The sequence below is a fragment of the Heterodontus francisci genome, chromosome 6, assembly GCF_036365525.1.
Source record: "Heterodontus francisci isolate sHetFra1 chromosome 6, sHetFra1.hap1, whole genome shotgun sequence".
Taxonomy (NCBI): Eukaryota; Metazoa; Chordata; class Chondrichthyes; order Heterodontiformes; family Heterodontidae; genus Heterodontus; species Heterodontus francisci.
This window is the reverse complement of record NC_090376.1, coordinates 3,266,132-3,292,189: the sequence shown is the minus strand read 5'-3', so window position 1 is coordinate 3,292,189 and position 26,058 is coordinate 3,266,132. Positions and strand designations below refer to the sequence as shown.

At 47.7% G+C, this 26,058-nt stretch overlaps 1 protein-coding gene across 3 annotated transcripts in view; it reads left to right on the top strand.

Moving 5' to 3' along the window:
* Positions 1-474: 474 nt before the first annotated feature.
* Positions 475-26,058, top strand: part of fhip1b (FHF complex subunit HOOK interacting protein 1B) — a 106,715-nt gene continuing 81,131 nt past the window's right edge. For 2 of the 3 annotated variants that reach the window (XR_010975178.1, XM_068032985.1), the window contains exons 1-3: positions 639-859; positions 14,783-15,382; positions 23,217-23,375. Coding sequence is in view for 2 of the 3 variants with exons in the window: in XM_068032985.1 (XP_067889086.1) it covers positions 731-859; positions 14,783-15,382; positions 23,217-23,375 (888 nt within the window). In the remaining variant the exon portion in view is untranslated. Of the gene's footprint in view, positions 860-14,782; positions 15,383-23,216; positions 23,376-26,058 lie in introns of all 3 variants that reach the window. The other variant, XM_068032984.1, reaches the window with a different exon arrangement.

The window sequence follows — 26,058 nt, the reverse complement described above, 5'->3', positions numbered from 1 at the left end:
TTTTATTGACTTCGTAGTGGTTCGATACAACTGAGTGGCTTGCTAGGCCATTTCAGAGGGCTTGTAAGAGTCTGCCACATTGCTGTGGGTCTGGAGTCACGTGAAGGCCAGACCAGGTAAGGACGGCAGATTTCCTTCCCTAAAGGACGTTAGCGAACCAGAACAGTCAACAATGATTTCATGGCCATCATTAGACTAGCTTTTAATTCCCGATTTATTAATTGAATTCAAATTCCACCTTCTGCTGTGGTGTGATTCGAACCCATGTACAAATAATCAATTGAAATCTCAGTGGGCTGATTCGATCTGACCTCCATATCTAGATTTACTGGGGTAATGCTAGTTGATGTTGGCATAACTATTTAAGAGAGGTAGTAGATGGACCGTACAGAGATGCTTGGGGAATTTGTCTGTTTACAGAATGTCTAACCTCCTCTGAAGTAAAGATTTCACTTCTGCTTTTTTTCAGTAAAGCACCGTGATTGAGACAGTATGGAGGAGAAGCACCTCCAGACAGGATGATAGTGGCTGCCAGGAAAATACTGACTGGATAGTGTTGACACGTACTGCCCCGGAAAGAGTTACACCCCACTGTCCATTGCTGTTGCCAACCCGTAATCCCCTCCCACCCCTCCCCCACCCACCCTACCCCACCCTTCATACCTGCTTCACACCCATCCTCTTCCTACCTCTCCTGCCCAGCACTCAACCTCCAAAGGCTGTGGAAAGGATGAGCTGGCTGAGTAAGCTGAATCCCAGAGGAGCTGGCAATAGGGCGAACCGGGCCACAAGCCCTCTGACCCCAGTTACAGCCGACCCTGAAACCTGTTTCATGGTATTTAAAAATCACTGGGCACAGGTAAGGACAAAACAACACCTGTGCAAGTATGTGAAAGGCTGCATGTTTCTGTTAGATTGGGTTGATACAGTATGTCCTGCGGAGATTGGGTTGGTGTAGTGTCTGCTTGGTTAATTGGGTTGGTATAGTGTGACTCATGGAGATTGTGTTGGTGTAGCATGACCCAGGGAGATTGTGTTGGTGTAGCATGACCCAGGGAGATTGTGTTTGTTTTAGTGTGACCCAGGGAGATTGTGTTTGTTTTAGATTAGATTAGAATTAGAATGATTAGAATATTACAGCGCAGTACAGGCCCTTCGGCCCTCGATGTTGCGCCGAGCTGTGAAACCATCTGACCTACACTATTCCATTTTCATCCATGTGTCTATCCAATGTCCACTTAAATGCCCTTAAAGTTGGCGAATCTACTACTGCTGCAGGCAGGGCATTCCACGCCCTTACTACTCTCTGAGTAAAGAAACTACCTCTCACATCTATCCTATATCTATCACCCCTCAACTTGAAGCTATGTCCCCTCGTGTTTGCCATCACCATCCGAGGAAAAAGACGCTCACTATCCACCCTATCTAACCCTCTGATTATCTTATATGTCTCTATTAAGTCACCTCTCCTCCTCCTTCTCTCCAACGAAAACAACCTCAAGTCCCTCAGCCTTTCCTCGTAAGACCTTCCCTCCAAACCAGGCAACATCCTAGTAAATCTCCTCTGCACCCTTTCCATAGCTTCCACATCCTTTCTATAATGCGGTGACCAGAACTGCACGCAATACTCCAGGTGCGGTCTCACCAGAGTTTTGTACAGCTGCAGCATGACCTCGTGGCTCCGAAACTCGACCCCCCGACTAATAAAAGCTAACACACCATATGCCTTCTTAACAGCCCTATTAACCTGGGTAGCAACTTTCAGGGATTTATGTACCTGGACACCAAGATCTCTCTGCTCATCTACACTACCAAGAATCTTCCCATTAGCCCAGTACTCTGCATTGCTGTTACTCCTTCCAAAGTGAATCACCTCACACTTCTCCGCATTAAACTCCATTTGCCATCTCACAGCCCAGCTCTGCAGCCTATCTATGTCCCTCTGTACCCTACAACATCCTTCGACACTATCCACAACTCCACCGACCTTCGTGTCATCCGCAAATTTACTAACCCACCCTTCTACACCCTCATCCAGGTCATTTATAAAAATGACAAACAGCAGTGGCCCCAAAACAGAACCTTGCGGTACACCACTAGTAACTAAACTCCAGGATGAACATTTGCCATCAACCACCACCCTCTGTCTTCTTTCAGCTAGCCAATTTCTGATCCAAAGCTCTAAATCACCTTCAACCCCATACTTCCGTATTTTCTGCAATAGCCTACCATGGGGAACCTTATCAAACGCCTTACTGAAATCCATATACACCACATCCACGGCTTTACCCTCATCCACCTGTTTGGTCACCTTCTCGAAAAACTCAATAAGGTTTGTGAGGCACGACCTACCTTTCACAAAACCGTGCTGACTATCGCAAATGAACTTATTCTTTTCACGATGATTATAAATCCTATCTCTTATAACCCTTTCCAACATTTTACCCACAACCGAAGTAAGGCTCACAGGTCTATAATTACCAGGGCTGTCTCTACTCCCCTTCTTGAACAAGGGGACAACATTTGCTATCCTCCAGTCCTCCGGCACTACTCCTGTCGACAATGACGACATAAAGATCAACAACAACGGCTCTGCAATCTCCTCCCTGGCTTCCCAGAGAATCCTAGGATAAATCCCATCTGGCCCAGGGGACTTATCTATTTTCACTCTTTCCAAAATTGCTAACACCTCCTCCTTGTGAATCTCAATCCCATCTCGCCTAGTAGGCTGTATCTCAGTAATCTCCTCGGCAACATTTTCTTTCTCTACTGTAAATACTGACGAAAAATATTCATTTAACGCTTCCCCTATCTCCTCTGATTCCGCACACAACTTCCCACTACTATCCTTGATTGGCCCTGTTCTAACTCTTATCATTCTTTTATTCCTGATATACCTATAGAAAGCCTTAGGGTTTTCTTTGATCCTATCCGCCAATGACTTCTCGTGTCCTCTCCTTGCTCTTCTTAGCCCTCCCTTTAGATCCTTCCTGGCTAGCTTGTAACTCTCAAGCGCCCTAACTGAGCCTTCACGTCTCATCCTAACATAAGCCGCCCTCTTCCTCTTGACAAGCGCTTCAACTTCTTGAGTAAACCACGGCTCCCTCGCTCGACAACTTCCTCCCTGCCTGACAGGTACATACTTATCAAGGACACGCATTAGCTGCTCCTTGAATAAGCTCCACATTTCGTTTGTGCCCATCCCCTGCAGTTTCCTTCCCCATCCTACACATCCTAAATCTTGCCTAATCGCGTCATAATTTCCTTTCCCCCAGCTATAATTCTTGCCCTGCGGTATATACCTGTCCCTGCCCATCGCTAAGGTAAACCTAACCGAATTGTGATCACTATCGCCAAAGTGCTCACCTACATCTAAATCGAACACCTGGCCGGGTTCATTACCCAGTACCAAATCCAATGTGGCATCGCCCCTGGTTGGCCTGTCCACATACTGTGTCAGAAAACCCTCCTGCACACACTGGACAAAAACAGACCCATCTAAAGTACTCGAACTATAGTATTTCCAGTCAATATTTGGAAAGTTAAAGTCCCCCATAACCACTACCCTGTTACTCTCGCTCCTGTCGAGAATCATCTTTGCTATCCTTTCCTCTACATCTCTGGAACTATTCGGAGGTCTATAGAAAACTCCCAACAGGGTGACCTCTCCTCTCCTGTTTCTAACCTCGGCCCATACTACCTCAGTAGACGAATCCTCAAACGTCCTTTCTGCCGCTGTAATACTTTCCTTGATTAACAGTGCCACACCCCCCCCTCTTTTACCCTCTTCTCTGTTCTTACTGAAACATCTAAATCCCGGAACCTGCAACATCCATTCCTGCCCCTGCTCTACCCATGTCTCTGAAATGGCCACAACATCAGGATCCCAGGTACCAACCCATGCTGCAAGCTCACCCACCTTATTCCGGATGCTCCTGCCGTTGAAGTAGACACACTTTAAACCAAGTTCTTGCTTGCCAGTGCCCTCTTGCGTCCCTGTAACCTTGTCCCCTACCTCACTACTCTCAACAGCCTGTACACTGGAACTACAATTTAGGTTCCCATTCCCCTGCTGACCCGGGGAGATCGTGTCGGTGTCGTGTGACCCGGGGAGATTGTGTTGGTGTCGTGTGACCCGGGGAGATTGTGTTGGTGTAGTGTGACCCGGGGAGATTGTGTTGGTGTAGTGTGACGCGGGGAGATTGTGTTGGTGTAGTGTGACCGGGGGAGATTGTGTTGGTGTAGTGTGACCCAGGGAGATTGTGTCAGTGTAGTGTGACCCGGGGAGATTGGGTTGGTGCAGTGTGAGCTGGGGAGATCGTGTCGGTGTAGTGTGACCCGGGGAGATCGTGTCGGTGTAGTGTGACCCGGGGAGATCGTGTCGGTGTAGTGTGACCCGGGGAGATCGTGTCGGTGTAGTGTGACCCGGGGAGATCGTGTCGGTGTAGTGTGACCCGGGGAGATCGTGTCGGTGTAGTGTGACCCGGGGAGATCGTGTCGGTGTAGTGTGACCCGGGGAGATCGTGTCGGTGTAGTGTGACCCGGGGAGATCGTGTCGGTGTAGTGTGACCCGGGGAGATCGTGTCGGTGTAGTGTGACCCGGGGAGATCGTGTCGGTGTAGTGTGACCCGGGGAGATCGTGTCGGTGTAGTGTGACCCGGGGAGATCGGGTCGGTGTAGTGTGACCCGGGGAGATCGGGTCGGTGTAGTGTGACCCGGGGAGATCGTGTCGGTGTAGTGTGACCCGGGGAGATCGTGTCGGTGTAGTGTGTCCCGGGGAGATCGTGTCGGTGTAGTGTGACCCGGGGAGATCGTGTCGGTGTAGTGTGACCCGGGGAGATCGTGTCGGTGTAGTGTGACCCGGGGAGATCGTGTCGGTGTAGTGTGACCCGGGGAGATCGTGTCGGTGTAGTGTGACCCGGGGAGATCGTGTCGGTGTAGTGTGACCCGGGGAGATCGTGTCGGTGTAGTGTGACCCGGGGAGATCGTGTCGGTGTAGTGTGACCCGGGGAGATCGTGTCGGTGTAGTGTGACCCGGGGAGATCGTGTCGGTGTAGTGTGACCCGGGGAGATCGTGTCGGTGTAGTGTGACCCGGGGAGATCGTGTCGGTGTAGTGTGACCCGGGGAGATCGGGTCGGTGTAGTGTGACCCGGGGAGATCGGGTCGGTGTAGTGTGACCCGGGGAGATCGGGTCGGTGTAGTGTGACCCGGGGAGATCGGGTCGGTGTAGTGTGACCCGGGGAGATCGGGTCGGTGTAGTGTGACCCGGGGAGATCGGGTCGGTGTAGTGTGACCCGGGGAGATCGGGTCGGTGTAGTGTGACCCGGGGAGATCGGGTCGGTGTAGTGTGACCCGGGGAGATCGGGTCGGTGTAGTGTGACCCGGGGAGATCGGGTCGGTGTAGTGTGACCCGGGGAGATTGGGTCGGTGTAGTGTGGCCCGGGGAGATCGTGTCGGTATAGTGTGACCCGGGGAGTTTGTGTCGGTGTAGTGTGACCCGGGGAGTTTGTGTCGGTGTAGTGTGACCCGGGGAGTTTGTGTCGGTGTAGTGTGACCCGGGGAGATTGTGTCGGTGTAGTGTGACCCGGGGAGATTGTGTCGGTGTAGTGTGACCCGGGGAGATTGTGTCAGTGCAGTGTGACCCGGGGAGATTGTGTCAGTGTAGTGTCCATGGTTAATTGGGTTTGTGTAGTGTGAAGCAATTAGAGTGGATTAGATTAGTGCAGTGTGTCACAGTTAGTGCATTGTGTCCCAGTTTGGAGTGTTTGAATTCTTTTACGCTCTTGACATCTCCGTTGTGGTTGCGATTTGCACCCCTCCAGGTTGTAAATCTGTTGATTCATGAATCTTTGCTCGTCAGTGATCCCCTTTACAGTTGATCTATTTTTTATTAGAAATGGTCTTGATCTTTTCTGGTCTGAAAATCGTTCAGAAGTCTCACCTGTGAAATGGGATTCTATAGCACATAGAGTTCCTGTGACTCAGCATTCATTGAGCAATCCCTAATAGCAGGGCCCAGCCACAGCTAGTTTGGATAATGGGAATAGCGTGTGTCTGATATCCGGATGAATGTATGCAGTCGGAGTAATGTGTGGTGTGGGAGTTTTGCATTCTCTCTAATCTCTACAGCTATCAGCGTCCGATAAGCAATGTCAGTTTACCACGTTTCATTCATACAATCCTGAGCCAGTGATTCCCACTGTTGCTTTCACTGGCCCTATTTTAAATAAACTCTTGGTGCTTCACTAAAGACTGCTGCCATTGTAACTGCTGCTGACACAGGAAACTCCTCGCTGCCATAGACTTTGGGACTGGGTGGGTGCGATGAGGTAGTTGTGTCTCATTGGTGGAACCTGGGTTCTCATCAAGCCCAGGGTATCTGGAGGAAAATCTCCTGACTGCAGGACTCTCCATGTGAAATGACTTTGGGGAGTCTCAACGCAGTAGGCCCGTGGCAGACACCAATTGGTGATTTCACTGGTAGAATAAGGGGTGCTGATCTAAGACCTATCAGTGGCGCAGTGTGGAGGGAGCCTTACTTTCTCTCCAACCCATGCTATCCTATCATGCACTCTACCCACTCAATTAATCTCCTTCTACAGTGCCTGTACACTCTCCCTTATCCTTTATCTCCCTTATCATGGACTCTACTCACGCGACATGAAATCGTGTGACATTGATCACAAGTCGTGGGAGTCAGTTGCCAGCATTCGCCAGAGCTGGCGGGCAGCCATAAAGACAGGGCTAAATTGTGGCGAGTCGAAGAGACTTAGTAGTTGGCAGGAAAAAAGACAGAGGCGCAAGGGGAGAGCCAACTGTGCAACAGCCCCAACAAACAAATTTCTCTGCAGCACCTGTGGAAGAGCCTGTCACTCCAGAATTGGCCTTTATAGCCACTCCAGGCGCTGCTTCACAAACCACTGACCACCTCCTGGCGCGTATCCATTGTCTCTCGAGATAAGGAGGCCCAAAAGAAGAAACTCACCTAGTCCTGAGGGAAGGTTTTTATCAACGACTTGCTCTCTCTGCTCTTTCCCAATATCTGCAGTCTTCTGCTGTTCAAGTATTTATCCAATTCCCTTTTGAAAGTTATTATTGAATCTTCTCCCACCGCCCTTTCAGGCAGCGCGTTGCAGATCACAACAACTCACTGCGTTAAAAAAAATTCATCTTACCTCTGGTTCTTTTGTCAGTTACATTAAATCTGTGTCCTCTGGCTTCTGACCCTCCTGCCAGTGAAAGCAATTTCTCCTCATTTACTCCTCATAATTTTGAATACTTCTATCAATCTCTAAGGAGAACAACTCCAGCTTCTCCTGTCTTTCCACATTAACTGAAGTCCCTCATTTATCTACTAGTGTGGTGCCACAAGGATCAGTGCTTGGCCCACAGCTGTTCACAATCAATATCAATGATTTGGATGTGGATACCAAATGTAATATTTCCAAATTTGCTGACACAAAACTAGGTGGGAATGTAAGTTGTGAGGGGGATGCAAGGAGGCTTCAGGAGGACTTGGACAGGCTAAGTGAATGGGCAAGAACATGGCAAATGGAATATGATTAGATTTTTAGATTTTAGATTAGAGATACAGCACTGAAACAGGCCCTTCGGCCCACCGAGTCTGTGCCGAACATCAACCACCCATTTATACTAATCCTACACTAATCCCATATTCCTACCAAACACCCCCACCTGTCCCTATATTTCCCTACCACCTACCTATACTAGTGACAATTTTTTTTATAATGGCCAATTTACCTATCAACCTGCAAGTCTTTTGGCTTGTGGGAGGAAACCGGAGCACCCGGAGAAAACCCACGCAGACACAGGGAGAACTTGCAAACTCCACACAGGCAGTACCCGGAATTGAACCCGGGTCCCTGGAGCTGTGAGGCTGCGGTGCTAACCACTGCGCCACTGTGCCGCCCTATAATGTGAATAAGTGTGAGGTGATCCACTTTCGTAGAAAAAACAGAAATGCAGAGTATTTCTTAAATGGTGAGAGGTTGGGAAGTGTTGATGTCCAAAGGGACTTGGGTGTCCTTGTTCATGAGTCACTAAAAGCTAGTATGTTGGTGCAGCAAACAATTTGGAAGGCAAATGGTGTGTTGACCTTCATTGCAAGGGGATTTGAGTACAGGAGTAATGATGTATTGCTGCAATTGTATAAAGCCTTGGTGAGAGTTTTGGTCTCCTTATCTAAGGAAGGATATACTTGCCATAGAGGGATTGCAGCAGAGGTTCACCAGACTAATCCCTGGGATAGGAGGATTGTCTTAGGAGAGATTGAGAAAACTGGCCTGAATTCTCTAGTTTCGAAGAATGAGAGGTGATCTATTTGCAACTCTCAAAATTCGTACAGGGCATGACAGGGTGGATGTGGATAGGATGTTTCCTCTGGCTGGTGAGTCTAGAACCAGGGGACACAGTCTCAGAATAAGGGGTAAGCTATTTAAGACTGAGATGAGGAGAAATTTGTTCACCCAGAGGGTGGTCAATCTTTGGAATTCTGTACCCTGGAGGGCATTGGAAGCTCAATCATTGAGCATGTTCAAGACAGAAATCGATAGATTTCTGGATACTAATGACATCAAGGGATATGGGGATGGTGAGAAAAAATGGCGTAGAGATAGATGATCAGCCATGGTCTGTTTGAGTGACAGAGCAGGCTCAATGGGCCGAATGGCCTATTCCTATTTCCTATGTTCCCATCCCTGGCACCATTCTAGTAAATCTGCTCTGCACCCTCTCAAAGGCATTGATATCCTTCCTAAAGTGTGGTGCCCAAAATTGGGCAGAATATTTTGTAAATGATGAAAAACTAGCAATTATGGAGTGGGAGAGAGATTTAGGGGTCCATGTACTGAAAACACTAAAAACTAATGGACAGGTGTAAAAACAAACGTATGGAACGTTAGCCTTTATAAGATCATAAGAAGTAGGAGTAGGCCGTCCGGCCCCTCGAGCCTGCTCCACCATTCAATAAGATCATGGCTGATCTTTTCGTGGACTCAGATCCACTTACCCCGCGCTCTCACCGTATCCCTTAATTCCTTTATTGTTCAAAAAGATATCTACCTTAGCTTTAAAAACGTTTACTGAAGAAGCGTCAACTACTTCACTGGGCAAGGAATTCCATAGATTAACAACCCTCTGGGTGAAGAAGTTCCTTCTTAATTCAGTCCTAAATCTGCTCCCTCTAATCTTGAGGCTATGCCCTCTTGTCCTAGCTTCACCTGCCAGTGGAAACATCCTCTCTACTTGTATCTTATCTATTCCCTTCATAATTTTATATGTTTCTATAAGATCCCCCCTCATTCTTCTGAATTCCAATGAATATAATCCCAATCTACTCAGTCTCTCCTCATAAGCCAACCCCCTCAACTCCGGAATCAACCTAGTGAACCTCCTCTGCACCCTCTCCAGTGCCAGTACATCCTTTCTCAAGTAAGGAGACCAAAACTGCACACAGTACTCCAGGTGCGGCCTCACCAGTACCTTATACAGCTGCAACATAACCTCTCTGCTTTTAAACTCAATCCCTTTAGCAATGAAGGACAAAATTCCATTTGCCTTCCTAATTACTTGCTGTACCTGCAGACCAACCTTCTGCGATTCATGCACAAGGACACCCAGGTCCCTCTGCATAGCAGCATGCTGCAACTTTTTACCATTCAAGTAATAATCCTTTTTACTTTTACTCCTACCGAAATGAATGACTTCACATTTATTAACATTGTATTCCATCTGCCAGACCTTTGCCCACTCACTCAATGTATCTATGTTACTCTGCAAAGTTTCACAGTCATCTGCACACTTTGCTCTGCCACTCATCTCAGTGTCATCTGCAAACTTTGACACCCTACACGTGGTCCCCAACTCCAAATCATCTATATAAATTGTAAATAATTGCGGTCCCAACACCGATCCCTGAGGCACACCACTAGTGACTGATTGCCAACCAGAATAGCACTCATTTATCCCCACTCTCTGCTTCCTGTTAGTCAACCAATCCTCTATCCATGCTAATACTTTACCCCTAACGCCATGCATCCTTATCTTATGCAGCAGCCTCTTGTGCGGCACCTTGTCGAAGGCCTTCTGGAAATCTAGGTACACCACATCCACTGGGTCCCCATTGTCCACCTTGCTCGTAATGTCATCATAGAATTCCAAAAGATTTGTCAAGCATGACCTGCCCTTCATGAACCCATGCTGCGTCTGCCCAACGGGACAATTTCTATCGAGATGCCCTGCTATTTCTTCCTTGATAATAGACTCAAGCATCTTCCCCACTACAGAGGTTAAGCTAACCAGTCTATAATTCCCCATCTTTTGTCTACCTCCCTTTTTAAACAGTGGCGTCACATCTGCTGTTTTCTAATCTGCTGGGACTACCCCAGAGTCCAGTGAATTTTGGAAAATTACCGCCAGTGCACCTGCTATTTCTCCCGCCATCTCTTTTAGTACCCTGGGATGCATTCCATCAGGGCCAGGAGACTTATCAATCCTTAGCTCCATTAGCTTGCCCAACACTACCTCTTCCGTAATAATGATTGTTTCCAGGTCCTCACCTACGTTCGTATCTTTGTCAATTACTGGCATGTTATTAATGTCCTCCACTGTGAAGACCGATACAAAATACCTGTTCAATGCCTCGGCCATTTCATCATATCTCATAACTAAATTCCCCTTCTCATCCTCTAAAGGACCAACGTTTACTTTAGCCACTCTTTTTCGTTTTATATATTTATAGAAACTTTTTCTATCTGTCTTTATATTCTGTGCTAGTTTTTTCTCATGTTCTATCTTACTTTTCTTTATAGCTCTTTTTGTGGCTTTCTGTTGACCTTTAAAGTTTTCCCAATCTTCTAGTTTCATACTGTTTTTGGCCACTTTGTATGCCTTCTCTTTCAATTTGATAGCCTCCCTTATTTCCTTAGACACCCATGGCAGATTACCCCTTTTCTTCCAGTCCTTCCTTTTCACTGGAATATACTTTTGCTGAGCACTTTGAAAAATTGCTTTGAAAGTCCTCCACTGCTCGTCAACTGTCCCACCATAAAATCTTTGTTTCCAGTCTACTTTAGCCAAGTCCTCCCTCATTCTATTGTAGTCTCCCTTGTTCAAGCGCAGGACCCTGGTATTGGATTTTATCTTCACACTCTCCATCTGTATTCTAAATTCAACCATACTGTGATCACTCCTTCCAAGAGGATCCCTAACTATGAGGTCATTAATTATTCCTGTCTCATTACACAGGACTAGATCTAGGATAGCTTGCTCCCTCGTCGGTTCCATTACATACTGTTCAAGAAAACTATCACGGATACACTCAACGAGCTCCTCCTCAAGGCTACCCTGACTGAGCTGGTTCGACCAATCTACATGTAGATTAAAATCCCCCATGATAATTGCCGTACCATTTTTACAGGCATTAGTTATTTCTTTGTTTATTGCCCGCCCCAATGTGATGTTATTATTTGGTGGCCTATAGACTACGCCTATCAATGACTTTTTCTTCTTAGAGTTGCTAATTTCCACCCAAATGGATTCAACCTCATTCTCCATAGAACCTATATCATCTCTCAGCACCGCCCTGATGTCATCCTTGAATATCAGAGCTACACCACCTCCCTTACCTTCCTGTCTGTCCTTCCGAATAGTCTGGTACCCCTGGATATTTAACTCCCAGTCGTGACCAACCTGGAACCATGTCTCCGTAATGGCTATCAAATCATATTTATTCGCGATGATTTGTGCCGTTAACTCATCAACCTTGTTACGAATGCTACGAGCATTCAGGTAAAGTGCCTTTATGCTAGCTTTCTTACCCTCATGATTTCCAACATCTCTAATAATAACTCCTGAGTTATCCTTCCTTTCTGCTTCTTTCATAGTCTGCCTTGAACTTAAACCCTCCTGCACACATGTTAACCTGCTGCTTATCTTTTTATTTACCATCATACTCCCTGTCGTTTTCCCTTTCCCTTCCCTCAAGGGTGCTAGGTACACAAGGGGTGGAAGTTAGGTGACAGTTGCATAAAGCTCTGGTTAGACCCCATCTGGAGTAAGTGCATTCAGTTCTGGGTGCTGCAACTCAGGAAGGATATATTGGTCTTGGAGGGGGCGGAGCACAAATTCACGAGAATGATACCGGAGCTAAAACGGTTAAATTATGAGGATGGATTGTGTAGACTAGGCTTTTATTCCCTTGAGTATAGAAGATTAAGAGTGATCTAATTCAGGTGTTTAAAATATTTGATCAGATAGATAGAAACTATTTCCACTGGTGGGAGGAGTCCAGAACAAGAGGGCAGAACCTTCAAATTCGAGCCAGGCCGTTCAGGGCTGATGTCAGGAAGCACTTCTTCACATAAATGGGAGTGGAAATCTGGAACTCTCTCCCCCAAAACCTGGGGAAACTGGGGGTCAATTTGAAAATTTCAAAACTGAGATTGATATTTATTTGTTGGATAAGGGTATTAAAGGTTACAGAACCAAGAAGGGTAGATGAAGCTATGATAGAGATCCGCCATGTTCTAATTACATAGAAACAGAAAATAGGAGCAGGAGTAGGCCATTCGGCCCTTCGAGCCTGCTCCGCCATTCATTATGATCATGGCTGATCATCCAACTCAGTAGCCTGTTCCCGCTTTCGCCCCATACCCTTTGATCCCTTTAGACCCAAGGGCTATATCTAATGCTTTCTTGAAAACATACAATGTTTTGGCCTCAACTGCTTTCCGTGCTAGTGAATTCCACAGGCTCACCACTCTCTGGGTGAAGAAATTTCTCCTCATCTCAGTCCCGAAAGGTTTGCCCGGTATCCTGAGACTATGACCCCTGGCTCTGGACTCCCCCACCATCGGGAACTACCTTCCTGCATCTAACCTGTCAAGTCCTGTTAGAATTTTATAGGTTTCTGTGGAAGCCCCCCTCACTCTTCTGAACTCCAGCGAATATAATCCTAACCGACTCAATCTCTCCTCATACGTCAGTCCTGCCATCCCAGGAATCAGTCTGGTAAACCTTTGCTGCATTCCCTCTATAGTAAGAACATCCTTCCTCAGATAAGGAGACCAAAACTGCACACAATATTCCAGGTATGGCCTCACCAAGGCCCTATATAATTGCAGCAAGTCATCCCTGCTCCTGTACTCAAATCCTCTCGCTGTGAAGGCCAAAGTACCATTTGCCTTTTTTACCGCCTGTTGCACCTGCATGCTTACCTTCAGCGACTGGTGTATGAGAACACCCAGGTCTCGCTGCATATTCCCCTCTCTCAGTTTATAACCGTTGAGATAATAATCTGCCTTCCTGTTTTTGTAACCAAAGTGGATAACCTCACATTTATCCACATTATACTGCATCTGCCATGCATTTGCCCACTCATTCAACTTGTCCAAATCACCCTGAAGCCTCTCTGCATCCCCCTCACAACTCACCCTCCCACCCAGTTTTGTGTCATCTGCAAATTTGGATATATTACATTTAGTTCCCTCATCTAAATCATTAATATATATTGTGAATAGATGGGGTCCTAGCACCGATCCCTGCAGTACCCCACTAGTCACTGCCTGCCATTCGGAAAAAGACCCATTTATCCCTACTCTTTGTTTCCTGTCTGCCAACCAATTTTCTATCTGTCGCAATACACTACTCCCAATCCCATTCGCTTTAATTTTACATGCTAATCTCTTATGTGGGACTTTGTCGAAAGCCTTCTGAAAGTCCAAATAAACCACATCCACTGGCTCCCCCTCATCGACTCTACTAGTTACATCCTTGAATAATTCTAGTAGATTTGTCGAGCATGATTTCCCTTTCGTAAATCCATGCTGACTCTGCCCGATTCTACCACTGTTCTCCAAGTGCTCTGCTATAAAATCTTTGATAATGGACTCTAGAATTTTCCCCACTACTGACGTCAGGCTGACTGGTCTATAATTCCCTGCTTTCTCTCTATCTCTCTTTTTAAATAGTGGGGTTACATTAGCTACCCTCCAATCTGTAGGAACTGTTCCAGAGTCTATAGAATCTTGGAAGATGACCACCAATGCATCCACTATTTATAGGGCCACTTCCTTAAGTACTCTAGGATGCATACCATCAGGCCCTGGGGATTTAACGGCCTTCAATCCCATCAATTTCCCCAACTCTATTTCTCTACTAATACTGATTTCCTTCGGTTTCCCTCTCACTAAGCCCTGTGTTCCCCAACATTGCTGGCATGATATTTGTGTCCTCCTTTGTGAAGACAGAACCAAAGTATGCATTTAGTTGGTCAGCCATTTCTTTATTCCCCATAATAAATTCCCCTGTTTCTGACTGCAAGGAACCTACATTTGTCTTCACCAATCATTTTCTCTTCACATACCTATAGAAACTTTTACAGTCAGTTTTTCTGTTCCCCACAAGCTTGCTCTCGTACTCTATTTTCCCCTTCTTCATCAATCCCTTGGTCCTCCTTTGCTGAATTCTCAACTGCTCCCAATCCTCAGGTGTGTTGTGTTTTTCTGGCAACTTTATGTGTCTCTTCCTTGGATCTAATGCTATCTCTAATTTCCCTTCTAAGCTGTGGTTTGGCTACCTTTCCTGTTTTACTTTTGCGCCAGACAGGGATAAACAATTGTTGCAGTTCATCCATGCGCTCTTTAAATGTTTGCCATTTACTATCCACCATCATCCCTTTAAGTAATGTTTCCCAATAATTGAATGACCTCCTCCTACCCTAGCTGAGGCTGAAGCAGTGATTTGTATTGTGTTGTGTTACAGGTGAGTCGGATTCTGGAGCGGCAGGACTCGTGCACAGTAGATGAAGCAAGCGCAGTGCGCAATTACTCCGATCAAATGATGTACCTGTTAGCGGAGGAGAGGCCGCAGGAGGACATGGGGATCGGTCCCATCCTGGAGCTGGTGATCCTGGATGGCATTCTGGATAGGCTGCTGAACTGGAACCTGCGCTGGCAATTCAACGATGACAAGAAAATCGAGCAGCTGAAGCTGTACGACCTGCTGGTCAGTCAGTCCCATCAGCCCCTGCTGCGTCACAAGCCAATCCTGAGGCCATTGATGAGGTTACTGAGCGCATGCGTTGAACCCCGTTCCCCAGTGGTGGAAAACAACCTGGTGCTTCTGCTGAACCAGATCTCTGTGTCACTGGCCAAGGAGCCCTCCATCCTGGAACTCTTCTTTCACACCCAGACCAACCAGGGCCCAGCGAACCACCTCATCTTCTCCATTCTCGTCCCCTTTATTCATCGCGAGGGTCTGATTGGACAGCAGGCGCGAGATGCACTTCTACTCATCATGGCCATATCCGCAGAGAACGACACTGTGGGGAGGTATATCGCGGAGAACTCCTACTTTTGCCCGGTGAGTGCACGCCTGTGGCAAAGGAAGCAGTTGGGGCCACGGTGGTCACTACTCTCTGGCTCAGATTCTGGACTGCTCCCCTCCCCCCCACAGGGGCTGCTGACTCTTCACTGTGCCCTGCTTATTCCATTTCTGCTGGCTTGCGCAATTGGCCCAACTGGTGAGCTCTTCATGTATGGGTAGGCTGTTGGGCCTTGCAGTCCAGCCCAGTCTGTCCTTGCTCATTGTACAAGCACATACTTTTCAACTGTTTACTGGCACCCTGGCTCATGCCCCTTCCCCCCCCCCGCCCCCCCACCCCGTCCAGCATCCTGAACCCAGGGTCATCGAGGCCCTGATTGAGATCAGTTAAAACAGAACAGATGTGGAATCCGACCTGGGACCTTTCCTGACCTCTCAAACCCCGATTGGTGCTTTATTGGGAGGGTGCATATTTATTTACTTGTTAAGCTAACAAGCCTGCTCCTCAGTACAGTCTTTACTGAATTGACCCCATTGTTGATGAGGGCAGATCTGAGCCCTGGTTGCCTTTAGCCCAATACTGACTAATGAAACAGCCTTGTGTCTGATCACAGGCACTGCTTAGCGCAGTGCTGACCAGAACACTGGCTTGAAGTGTTGGGAGTGGAGTGGGTTGGAATGTTTGGAATGTCCTGGGCGGTTACTGCAATAGGCTAACAGGGCGTGTTCCCTTAGCTCTCGGGAGATAGACACAACCACTTCCGATAGCAGAGCTTGTTCCTGCCCACATCGGAACTTGGTGGAGACTTTACTGAGTCTGCTTTTACATTGGATTTCACAGGGTGCCGGTGCCCCTCATTGCACAACACTCCAGAATCTCACCCATTCCCCTCTGCCCATGGCAGGGATTATCCCAAGTGCCCTAGCTGATATTTATCCCTCAACCAACATCACTCAAACAGATTTTTTATTATTATCACATTGCTGTTTGTGAGATCTTGTTGTGCACAAATTGGCGTTTCTCACGTTACAACAGTGACGACACTGCAGAAGTATTTCACGAACTGTAAAACACTTTTGCACGTTCTGAGGTTCTGACAGACACTGTAGAAATGCAAATCTTTTTCATAGTTGTCCCCTCTCCCCCTTTTTAAAGCAGGCAGTTTACTCTGAGCTGAACGTCAGCTCATTCCACAGATGTGTCTGAAGACATAATTCTTAATACAGACAATGTCCCAGACACTGCCATCACCATCCCCGGGTATGTCCTGTCCCACCGACAGGACAGACCCACCAGAGGTGGTGGGACAGTGGTATACAGTAGGGAGGGAGTTGCCCTGGGAGTCCTCAACATCGACTCCGGACCCCATGAAGTCTCATGGCATCAGGTCAAACATGGGCAAGGTAACCTCCTACTGATTACCACCTACCTACCGCCCTCCCTCAGCTGATGACTCAGTACTCCACCATGTTGAACACCACTTGGAGGAAGCACTGAGGGTGGCAAGGGCACAAAATGTACTCTGGGTGGGGGACTTCAATGTCCATCACCAAGAGTGGCTCGGTAGCACCACTACTGACCGAGCTGGCCGAGTCCTAAAGGACAAGGCTGCTAGACTGGGTCTGCAGCAGGTGCTGGGGGAACCAACACGAGGGAAAAACATACTTGACCTCGTCCTCACCAATCTGCCTGCCGCAGATGCTTCTGTCCATGACTGTATTGGTAGGAGTGACCACCGCACAGTCCTTGTGAAGACGAAGTCCCGCCTTCACATTGAGGATACCGTCCGTCGTGTTGTGTGGCACTATCACCGTGCTAAATGGGATAGATTTCGAACAGATCTAGCAGTGCAAAACTGGGCATCCATGAGGCGCTGTGGGCCATCAGCAGCAGCAGAATTGTACTCAACCACAATTTGTAACCTCATGGCCCGGCATATCCCCCGCTCTACAATTATCATCAAGCCAGGAGACCAACCCTGGTTCAATAAAGAGTGCAGGAGGGCATGCCAGGAGCAGCACCAGGCATACCTCAAGATGAGGTGTCAACCTGGTGAAGCTACAACACAGGGCTATCTGCGTGCCAAACTGCATAAGCAGCATGCAATAGACAGAGCTAAGCGATCCCATAACCAACGGATCAGATCGAAGCTCTGCAGTCCTGCCACATCTAGCCGTGAATGGTGGTGGACAATTAAACAACTAACTGGAGGAGGTGGCTCCACAAGTATCCCCATCCTCAATGATGGGGGAGCCCAGCACATCAGTGCGAAAGATAAGTCTGAAGCATTTGCAACAATCTTCAGCCAGAAGTGCCGAGTTGATGATCTATCTCGGCCTCCTCCGAAAGTCCCTAGCATCACAAATGCCAGACTTCAGCCAATTCGATTCACTCTGCGTGATATCAAGAAACGACTGAAGGCACTGGATACTGCAAAAGCTATGGGCCCTGACAATATTCCGGCAATAGTACTGAAGACCTGTGCTCCAGAACTTGCCACACCCCTAGCCAAGCTGTTCCAGTACAGCTACAATACTGGCATCTACCCTGCAATGTGGAAAATTGCCCAGGTCTGTCCTGTACACAAAAAGCAGGACAAGTCCAACCCGGCCAATTACCGCCGCATCAGCCTACTCTCAATCATCAGTAAAGTGATGGAAGGTGTCATCAAAAGTGCCATCAAGCGGCACTTGCTTAGCAATAACCTGCTCAGTGACGCTCAGTTTGGGTTCTGCCAGGGCCACTCAGCTCCTGACCTCATTACAGCCTTGCTTCAAACATGGACAGAAGAGCTGAACTGAAGAGGTGAGGTGAGAGTTGGCTGCCCTTGACATCAAGGCAGCATTTGACAGAGTATGGCATCAAGGAGCCCTAGCAAAACTGAGGTCAATGGGAATCAGGGGGAAAACCCTCCGCTGGCTGGAGTCATACCTAGCACAAAGGAAGATGGTTGTGGTTGTTGGAGGTCAATCATCTGAGCTCCAAGACATCACTGCAGGAGTTCCTCAGGGTAGCGTCCTGGGCCCAACCATCTTCAGCTGCTTCATCAATGACCTTCCTTCAATCATAAGGTCAGAATTGGGGATGTTCGCTGATGATTGCACAATGTTCAGCACCATTCGTGACTCCTCAGATACTGAAGCAGTCCGTGTAGAAATGCATCAAGACCTGGACAATATCCAGGCTTGGGCTGATAAGTGGCAAGTGACATTCGCGCCACACAAGTGCCAGGCAATGACCATCTCCAACAAGGGAGAATCTAACCATCTCCCCTTGACATTCAACAGCATTACCATTGCTGAATCCCCAACTATCAACATCCTAGGGGCTACCATTGACCAAAAACTGAACTAGAGTCGCCATATAAATACCGTGGCTACAAGAGCAGGTCAGAGGCGAGGAATCCTGAGGCGAGTAACTCACCTCCTGACTCCCCAAAGCCTGTCCACCATCTACAAGACACAAGTCAGGAGTGTGATGGAATACTCTCCACTTGCCTGGATGGGTGCAGCTCCAACAACACTCAAGAAGCTCGACACCATTCAGCACAAAGCAGCCCGCTTGATTGGCACCCCATCTACAAACATTCACTCCCTCCACCACTGACGCACAGTGGCAGCAGTGTGTACCATTTACAAGATGCACTGCAGCAATGCACCAAGGCTGCTTGGACAGCACCTTCCAAACCCGCGACCTCTACCAACTAGAAGGACGAGGGCAGCAAATACATGGGAACACCACCACCTGCAAGTTCCCCTCCAAGTCACACACTATCCTGACTTGGAACTATATTGCCGTTCCTTTACTGTCACTGGGTCAAAATCCTGGAACACCCTTCCGAACAGAACTGTGGGTATACCTACCCCAAATGGACTGCAGCGGTTCAAGAAGGCAGCTCACCACCACCTTCTCAAGGGCAATTAGGGATGGGCAATAAATGCTGGCCTGGCCAGCGATGCCCACATCCCATGAATGAATAAAAAAAAGCCTTTGCCGTGAAGGAGCAAAGAGATTTTCGTGTCCAGGTACACTGGAACATAGAACAGTTCAGCACAGTACAGGCCCTTCGGCCCACGATGTTGTCCCGAACCTTTAACCTACTCTAAGATCAAATTAACTACCTACCCCTTCATTCTATTATCATCCATGTACCTATCCAAGAGTCGACTAAATGCCCCTAATGTATCTGCTTCTACTACCACCGCTGGCAGCGCATTCCACGCACCCACCACTCTCTGTGTAAAGAACCTACCTCTGACATCTCCCCTAAACCTTCCTCCAATCACCTTAAAATTATGCCCCCTGGTGATAGCCCTTTCCACCCTGGGAAAAAGTCTCAGGCTATCCACTCTATCTATGCCTCTCATCATCTTGTACCCCTCTATCAAGTCACCTCTCATCCTTCTTTGCTCCAATGAGAAAAGCCCTAGCTCCCTCAACCTTTCTTCGTAAGACATGCCCTCCAGTCCAGGCAGCATCCTGGTAAATTTCCTCTGCACCCTCTCTAAAGCTTCCACTTCCTTCCTATAATGAGGCGACCAGAACTGAACACAATATTCCAAGTGTGGTCAAACCAGGGCCTTATAGAGCTGCAGCATAACCTCGCGGCTCTTAAACTCATCCCCCTGTTAATGAAAGCCAACACACCATACGCCTTCTTTTTCATGTCCCCTTCTAGCTCTCCTAAGTCCATTCTTCAATTCCTTCCTGGCTACCTTGTCACCCTCTAAAGCCCTGTCTGATCCTTGCTTCCTCAACCTTAAGTAAGCTTCCTTCTTCCTCTTGACTAGCTGTTCCACATCTCTTGTCATCCAAGGTTCCTTCACCCTACCATCCCTTCCCTGCCTCATCGGGACAAACCTATCCAGCAGTCGCAGCAAGTGCTCCCTAAACAACCCCCACATTTCTGTCGTGCATTTCCCTGAGAACATCTGTTCCCAATTTATGCTCCCCAGTTCCTGCCTAATAGCATTGTAATTCCCCCTCCCCCAATTAAATATTTTCCCATCCCGTCTGCTCCTGTCCCTCTCCATGACTATAGTAAAGGTCAGGGCGTTGTCATCAGTATCACCGAAATGCTCTCCCACCGAGAGATCTGCCACCTGGCCTGGTTCGTTGCCAAGCACCAAATCCAACATAGCCTCCCCTCTTGTCGGCCTATCTACATATTGAGTCAGGAAACCTTCCTGGACACACCTGACGAAAACTAATCATTAAGAGCTAGCGCACAACAACAACCTGTATTTATATGGCACCTTGAACATAGTACAATATCCGAGGGTGCACCACAGGCGGTGATTATCAAACAAAACATGACACTCAGCCACATAAGATATTAGGACAGATGACCAATATCTTGCTCAAAGAGTTACACTTTAAGGAGCATCTTGAAAAGGAGAAGAATGAGGTAGAGGGGTTTAGGGAGGAAATTCCTGAGCTTAGGGTCTAGGCAGCTGAAGGCACGGCCTCCGGTGGTGGAGCGATTAAAATCAGGGATGCTCAAGAGGTCAGAATTAGAGGAGTGCAGAGACCTCGGAGGGATGTGGGGCTGGAGATAGGGAGGGATGAGGTCATGGAGGGATTTGAAAACAAGATGAGAATTTTAAGCGCACAGGTACAAAAAGTAATCCAAGTGGGCTGAAACTTGTTTTTATCTGTAGTAAAATGTGTCAAGGCACTTCACTGGAGCATTATGAAACAAAATTAGATGCTGAATCACGTAGGAGATATTAGAACCAATGAAAGACGCAAGTTTTAAGGAGTGTCTTAAAGGAGGAAAGAGAAGAAGAAAGGGGGCCTAACCTCAAAATTAGGGCTATGCCATTCAGGGGTGATGTCAGGAAGTACTTTTTCACACAAAGGGTAGTGGAAATATGGAACTCTGTCCCACAAAAGGCTGTGAATGCTGGGTGTCAATTGGAACATTGAAGACTGAGATTGATGGATTTTTAGTTGGGTAAGAGTCACAAAGTCATTTAAGGCATAGAAGGAAGCTATTCGACCCATCAAGTACATGCCAGCTCTCCACGGAGCAATCCAGTCAATCCCATTCCCCCACTCGATCCCTGTAGCCCTGCAAGCTTATTCCTTTCAAGTGCCCATCCAATTTCCTTTTGAATCATTGATTGTCTCCACTTCCACCACCCTCGTGGGCAGTGAGTTCCAGGTCATTACCACCAGCTGTGTAACAAAGTTCTTTCTCACATTCCCCCTGCATCTCTTGCCCAAAACCTTTAATCTGTGTCCCCTAGTTCTTCTACCATCAGTTAATGGGAACAGTTTTTCCTTGTCTGACTTATCTAAGCCAGTCATAATCTTGCACATTTCTAGTAAAATCTCCCCTCAATCTCCTTTTCTCCAGGGAGAACACCCCAGCTTCTCTGTAACTAAAATTTCCCATCCCTGGAACCATTCTGGTAAATCTCTTTTTTTATTCTTTCATGGGATGTGGGTGTCACTGGCTAGGCCAGCATTTATTGCCCATCCCTAATTGCCCTTGAGAAGGTGGTGGTGAGCTGCCTTCTTGAACCGCTGCAGTCCACGTTGGGTAGCTACACCCACAGTGCGGTTCGGAAGGGAGTTCCAGGATTTTGACCCAGCAACAGTGAAGGAACGGCGGCGATATAGTTCCAAGTCAGGATGGTTTGTGGCTTGAAGGGGAACTTGCAGGTGGTGGTGTTCCCATGCATCTGCTGCACTTGTCCTTCTAGTTGGTAGAGGTCGTGGGTTTGGAAGGTGCTGTCAAAGGATCCTTGGTGCGTTGCTGCCGTGCATCTTGTAGATGGTACACACTGCTGCCACTGTGTGTTGGTGGTGGAGGGAGTGAATGTTTAAGATGGTGTTTGGGGTGCCAAACATGTGGACTGCTTTGTCCTGAATGGTGTTGAGCTTCTTGAGTGTTGTTGGAGCTGCACCCATCCAGGCAAGTGGAGAGTATTACATCACACTCCTGACTCGTGCCTTGTAGATGGTGGAGAGACTTTGGGGAGTCAGGAGGTGAGTTACTCGCCGCAGAGTTCCCAGCCTCTGACCTGCTCTTGTAGCCACAGTATATGGCTGGTCAGTGGTAACCCCCAGGATGTTGATAGTGGGGGATTCTCATTGTCTGGCACTTGTGTGGTGCCACTTATCAGCCCAAGCCTGAATGTTGTCCAGGTCCTGCTGCCTATGGACACAGGCTGCTTCAGTATCTGAGGAGTCGTGAATGGTGCTGAACATCATACAATCATCAGCGAACATCCCCAATTCTGGCCTTATGGAGGGAAGGTCATTGATGAAGCACCCTCTCAAGGACCCCACACATTCTTCCTGTAATGTGGTGACCAGAACTGAATGCAATACTCTAATTGCGGCCTAACCAGATTGTTATAAAGGTTCAGGATAGCTTTCCTGCTTTTGTACTCTGTCTCTATTTATGAAGCCCCTGATCCCATATGGTTTACTAACCACTCTGTCAATATGTCCTGCCAAGTTCAAAGATCTATACACATGCACCTCCCGGTCCGTCTGTTCCGATACACTCTTTAGAACTGTGCCATTAAGTCTATATTGTCTCACTCTATCCTTTCTGTCAAAATATATCACCTCACACTTGTCTGCCCATTCTGCTAACCTAGCTATGTTCTGCTGCCGCCAATATTAAGGGATATAGAGCAAAGGCAGGTAGATGTCCCGTCCGCTGTGACTGTGTCTGTAATATAACCCAGGTATAAGTGTACTTTCCCCCCAGACCTGTCCTGCATGACTGCATTCCCGCTCCTGCTGTACTGTTGGCGGTTTGAGCGGTGGGTGAATGGGAAGCTTATGGTTCTCTTCTATGTCTTGTTTGTTGTTGCTTGCTGCCCCTCTGACCTTTGATCTTTGTTCCTACAGGTGCTGGCCACGGGACTTAGTGCACTTTACTCCTCTTTACCTCGTAAGATCGAAGTGCGTGGGGATGATTGGCATGCACTGCGGCGCGAGGACTGGATGGGGGTCTCCTCACTCACCATGTTCATGAACTCCCTGGAATTCTGTAATGCTGTCATTCAGGTACAAACAGTCCACAACACCGCTTCCAAAGCCAGGCCATTAACAACATCAACATTCCAGCATCAGTTACAGACTACAGTCTGATTAAGGGGTTCAGGGTGGTTTATATATGGAATAATGGACACCCGAAAGTGAGTTGCAGGCTGGAATCTAATCAAGGGATTCAATGTTTGCGAGTGGGGGAGGGGCAGGCGGAGTGGGTAGGGGTCAGCTTTTATATTGCTCAAGGGCAGTTAGGGATGGGCAACAAATGCTGGCCTCGCCAGCGACACCCACATCCCATGAAATGAATTTTTTTAAAAAACAGGCTCTGAGTAGGGAAGGGGGCACAAGCTCTTCAGTCATCGAAGCGGCAATTAGAGGCTCTGCTGGCAGGAATTGTAGTTACCTATTGAGACTTGAATTAGATGGGTCGAATGGCCTTCCTGTTTTTTTTTGTTTAAAAATTATCTCGTCATTTATCCCAGTCACTGTTTCTGGGTCACACTCCACAGCAAGTGCACAAGACAGTCCTGATTGACCGTGAGCTACACAAGCTTGGTGTCGGTATTGCTGCTCTACAAGAAACCAGATTAGCTGACACAGGCTCTATTCGAGAGGCTAATTGCACCTTCTACTGGCATGGAAAGAGTGCTGAAGATCGCTGTGAGCGTGGTGTAGGCTTCACAGTGAGTAACCGGCTGACACGGTCAATTGAGCCACCAGTAGCAACCTCAGGGTGCCTCATCTCCCTGCAGTTATCATCCAATGGAGGCACAGTCAATATCACATGTGTCTATGTACCAACTCTCTATGCCAGCATCTCGATAAAGATATGATTCCCTCGGTGGCGTTCTGAGGAACATTCCAAATGATGAGAGGCTATTCAACCTGGCTGACTTCAACGCATGTATTGTGGCAGACAGTGATTCATGGCCTTGGTTGTCATGGGGTGGGTAAGATCTCCGATAATGGACAACAACTTCTTGAGCTTTTTGCCCTGAATGAGCTCTGCATCACCAACACCTTCTTCCAGGGCAGACATTGCCACAAGGTATCACGGTGTCACCCAAGGTCTGGTCATTGGCATCAACTAGACAATCTGTCCAGTGTTCTTCACACCCACACCTATCATAGCACAGATTGCGACACCGACCACACTCTTATCAGCAGCAGAGTAAAGGTACACCCCGAAAGTGCCACAGCTCCAAACACGACGGCCCGCCACACATCAACATCCCTTGTATAAGCAATGATGCCAAATACCTGCACTTCGCCCTGTCGCTGGAATGCTTGCTACCCTCCAAATCCTTAACAGGAAGCACCGATGCCGGCATCAATGAAGCTTGAAAGTCACTAAGCTCAATCATCTATGAAGCAGCAGACGCATCATTTGGTAAAGGCGGAACCTGCAAAAAGGGCTGGTTTCAGACCTACTCAGCTCAGATGTTATCTGTCATTGATGCAAAAAACAAAGCCGACATGATGCACAACATAAACCCAACAGCTAAGGCACTGCATGACTTGAAAGCAGCCAAGACAGCCATGCAAAGGAGATGGAGATACTGCGCAAACAAACACTGGATCAGCTCATGTCAAGAAGTTCTGAAGAAGGGTCACTGACCTGAAACGTTAACTCTGCTTCTCTCTCCACAGATGCTGCCAGACCTGCTGAGTATTTCCAGCATTTCTTGTTTTTATTTCAGATTTCCAGCATCTGCAGTATTTTGCTTTTAGTCAAGAAATCAAAACTGCATTCGACAAAGGAAATCCATGAACTATGTACAAAGGGATCAAGAGGGCACTTGGCCCTGCCATCAGCAAAGTTGTTCCACTGAAGTTGGCAGATGGTGAAGTACTCACCAACAGAAGTAAACAGATATCCCGCTGAACACGACTGTGAACCGGACATCTCTGCGCTCAATGCTTTCCCACAGCTTCCTGTCATGGATGAGTTAGATGGAGAACCTTCATCACTGGAGCTCAAGAAGGCCATAAGCTGCCGAGCAAACAGAAGGGCACCAGGCAAGGACGGAATCCCAGCCGAGCTGCTCAAGCACGGAAAGTCCCATCTATTGCTACACCTTTATGACCCTCTCCTTCTCTGCTGGAAAGTAGGCTGGGTTCCACAGGAGATGCGTGATGCCAAAATCATCACACTATACAAAAACAAAGACAACAGAGGAGACTGCAACAACAACAGGAGCATCTCACTCCTTAGTGTCACAGGGATGGCCTTTGCCATGGTCGTACTTAAAAGTTTCCATTTACTTGCAAACTGAGTGTACCCGTAAGCACAGTGCAGTTTCCGTACCGGCAGATCTACTGTGAATATGATGATCTTCATATGCCAGCTACGAGAGAAGTGTAGGAAACAGAGTATACCCCTTTACCTTACTTTTGTAAATCTCAATTAGACATTAGACACCGTCAGCAAAGCAAGGCTCTACAAGATTTTGGGGAAAATTGGCTGTCCGCTGAAGCTCCTCAGTCTCATCCACTCCTTCCATGACAACATGCACTGCACTGTACAGTTTGAGAGCTCCACTTCCGACAGTTTCAGAGTGAGGAATGGAGTGAAGCAGGGTTGTGTCCTGGAATGTAGAACAGTACAGCACAGTACAGGCCCTTCGGCCCATGATGTTGTGCCGACCCTTTAACCTACTCTAAGATCAAACTACCTACATACCCTTCATTCTACTAT